Source organism: Cyprinodon variegatus, unplaced genomic scaffold, assembly GCF_000732505.1.
Source record: "Cyprinodon variegatus isolate N-32 unplaced genomic scaffold, C_variegatus-1.0 Scaffold448, whole genome shotgun sequence".
NCBI lineage: Eukaryota > Metazoa > Chordata > Actinopteri > Cyprinodontiformes > Cyprinodontidae > Cyprinodon > Cyprinodon variegatus.
Genome location: NW_015150901.1, coordinates 651,484 through 655,025, shown reverse-complemented (window position 1 = coordinate 655,025; position 3,542 = coordinate 651,484). Strand labels below are relative to the sequence as shown.

The following is a 3,542-nucleotide window of genomic DNA, read 5'->3' as shown; positions in this document are numbered from 1 at the left end:
ACAATAAGAATTGAATGATTTTCTGTTTTGATTATGTATTTTTCACCTACGGATAAAGAATAAATCTAAACTGGCTTTAAAAGAATACCTACGGTTGTGCATTAAGCAGAAAACATGGTAGAAAAAAACTAATGTTAAGAACAGAGAAGTAAAGACTCTATTTGCGGTATAAACTGGATTTCTGCAGCATCTATTATTCATGATATGTGTTTTTTTGTGGAAGCTGAGAGAAAGTAGGACAAGATCTTTATTAATTCCTGCAGAGCTGCAGCTGCATACAGGCTGATGATATCTGAGGCTGGTAATGGAGGAAAACACAACAGGAGCTGATCTCCCAGCAGGAAGACAGAACCTCAGGTTCTGTTCAGGCTAAAGCACCAACAGAAACAACTGGAATGTTCTGATCTGTAAAAGCACCAGAACAAAGGATGAGTCAGCATGGACTGGTTCTGACACAAATCATTACCTCCCAACTGTGAGCTTCACTCAAACACGTCAAACACTGCAAACTGCTTTGACTCTCCTCAGTGGAATAATGACATGTTATCAATGGAATAAGAACAGATGAAGGCAGGATTATTACAGAAAATATTAGACTGAGGTTTCTAATCACCTTTTGAAGCAACAATAGTATTGAGTTATTGTCTTGTTTTTACTAAAGTCAAGAAAATATCCACGTGCAAGGGAAAATAATTGTGAAAGTACAATAAATATATTAAAGGAAATACATTTTCACACTGATAGCAAAATTCATTTAATTTGACTGAAAGAAAGTTTGTAGAGAAAATATTTTGTCGTCCAATAAAAGATAAATTCAAGAGAATGAAGCCTTCTCAAATATAAATGTTTACTCTCAAATATTGTTTAAGTCTTATGTTTTTATCAAATTCAAGAAAAAGAAAAACAGCTGAGAGAGGAAAATACATTTTTTTGAAGAGAAAAATAAATAGAAGTGGGTAGCACAGCTGCATTGCAGCAAGATGGTTGCGGGTTCGAATCCCGGCCCCGGGTCTTTCTGCATGGAGTTTGCATGTTCTCCCTGAGCATGCGTGGGTTCTCTCCGGGTACTCCGGCTTCCTCCCACAGTCCAAAAACATGACGGTTAGGTTCATTGACTTCTCTAAATTCTCCTTAGGTGTGAGTTTCTGCATGAATGGTTGTTTATCCTGTTTGTCTCTGTGTTGCCCTGCAATGGACTGGAGACCTGTCCAGGGTGGACCCTGACATACAAATAGGCACCAGCACCCCTTGCTACCCCAGCTGGGATGAGCCTGATTGAAAATGGATGGATGGATGGAGACTGGCCAATTGGAACACGCCCATGACACAGTTTTGACATAGAGAGAAAAATCCTGAATGGAGAGCAAGGACTTATGTTTTGAGAGAGAATTAAAACACTTTGAGAGAGAAATCTATTTTTGAGAGGAAATGTTAACACTCTGCAAAAAAAAAAAAAAAAAAAAAAACAATATTTGAGAGTAAAAGTAAATTTTTATGAGAGCTTTTCCATTAGAATCATTTTCCAAATGTCAGTTTATCTTTTATTTATTAAGGACAATATTTTCTCTCAAAACTTTTTCTTAATTCTCAAATAACATCGGATTGTTGCCATCATTGTTAAAATTTGTTTATTTTTATTTTCCTCTTTTATACAGCTTTTTTTCCCAATCATAACCAGAAATCTATAAAATCAGTTCATCTATACTGACTTAGTTCAGACATTCCAATAGTATCCTATTTATAAAACCTTGCACTGAAACTCAGTTTCCTACTTTAGACAATTTATTTAGTTTGTTGACAATGTAGCAATCCCTCATGCCGAGCGTGAAGTTAGAGGAAGAGGAAGAAACCTTCTGCAGCAGCTGAACCTGGCTCAGTGACAGGAGCCATCTTTTTCTCATCATGTTGATCAGAACTGTTTTCTTCAACCAATATTTTCAGGCTGCAAGGTTATGGTGGTTGTAAAATCTGATGATACTTAATAGGAAAACTTCCTCAGGTTTTAGTTAAAGTTCAACAACAAATAATAAAACTTGTTTGCATTCAGATGTTTTGTAGATTTCGAGAAGCTACTGTTTCTTATTTATTTTCTTAAGAACAGATCTAAACAGGTGAAGATCTAGAGTTTCTGAGAGTTGAAGCGTTACAGTCTGGAGACCTTCCAAGATAAACACAGTATGGGTCCAAGTTTCAGGAATATAATCAGAATCTTTTCCCTACGTTGCTTCATTTAAGAAGGATTTCAACTTTGTTCCACTTTTGTTCTCAAATAAGACAACTAACTAAACAGAAGTTAACTGAGGTTTTCACTTTAAAAAGGAATTTATCCATTTAAACTACTGACGACAGCGTGCTTTTCTTTTTTCCACATGGAATCATCATTATTATTATTTTAACTAACAAATGTTTTCCTTCATTATGCAGGATTCTGAGTAAGTACAACTGAAAAGGTTGTGGCCCCTATAACACAACCTCATTATACTTTTCCAAAAATAATGCAGAGGATTTCTGGCTAAAATAACACTTTTCCTATTATTTAAAGAGTTTATAATTAAACCAACAAAATGAAATTAATTTTGGGTCCTTAATTATCATGAATGAAATGATCTTATTGGAACTGATTTTAACTGCAGATCCATCATGATACTGTAGCAGTACTCTAAAGTTGGTGTTTTATCAAAGGAAGGAGGCAATGTCACCCCCATGAGGTCACTCTGTGATCTGCATCAACACAGACTGATTCCACCCTGAAAAGGCGTTTTGGTTTCACTCACAGGTTTTCCATAGGAGTCATGAACTGGTGAGATGATCCCTCCGATCACGATGAAACGTCCAGTTTGGTGCAGATATTCTCTGGCTTTTTCTAAAAGAAACACAAAGAGGAGAGGAATTTATTTTCAACAGAATAATCACAGCATGTCTACATAGCCTGGAGAGAGTCAGTTTTATTTTAAAGATTTTCCTAAAAGCAGAATCAGAACCTAATCCATAAAAAAATCCTCAGAAAAATTGAGAAATCAAAATCTGCTCAATGGAACTAAAAGTTAAGCCAATATATAAACTCTGAATATGTGCCACTACTTAATGATGTTAAATATATGTAGATATTCCAAAAAGAAATATGGCTGAGTTGCTTACTCAATGCTATTTCTATTTCTGACATTTAATTTGAAAAAGCTTCCTGGATGGGAAGCGAAACGTCTTTAAACTTGGAAACAAAGTCCAGTGGATTGTTTTTTGACTTTTTTGGAATGACTCTGACCCTGATGACTGAGAATCTTCACCAGCACCTGCAGATATGTTGGCACTAAATTTAACTTTAGATATTAAAGGTTAATATTTAGGCTTGCATGAGTACAGGAGTTAAAAAAGGTTTAAGATGCTGAATCTGTTACAAATTTGAATAAAGAAAACATCTCTGTGGTTCCAGCAGAGGTTTTAGACAAGCTCAGTAAATGTAGGGAAACCTTATGGAGTTTATAAATTACAGCCTTTCAAACCTGCCTGCAAGACATGTTTGTAAACAAAACTGTTGGTATGGA

The 3,542-nt window shown here is 35.5% G+C and overlaps 1 protein-coding gene across 1 annotated transcript in view; it reads right to left on the bottom strand.

The window, feature by feature from the left end:
- nmnat2 (nicotinamide nucleotide adenylyltransferase 2) overlaps nt 1–3,542 on the bottom strand; it is a 16,419-nt gene that overhangs the window by 10,372 nt on the left and 2,505 nt on the right. Inside the window, exon 2 of the mRNA XM_015389128.1 lies at nt 2,775–2,863. Coding sequence (XP_015244614.1) covers nt 2,775–2,863 — 89 coding nt within the window. The remainder of the gene's footprint in view (nt 1–2,774; nt 2,864–3,542) is intronic.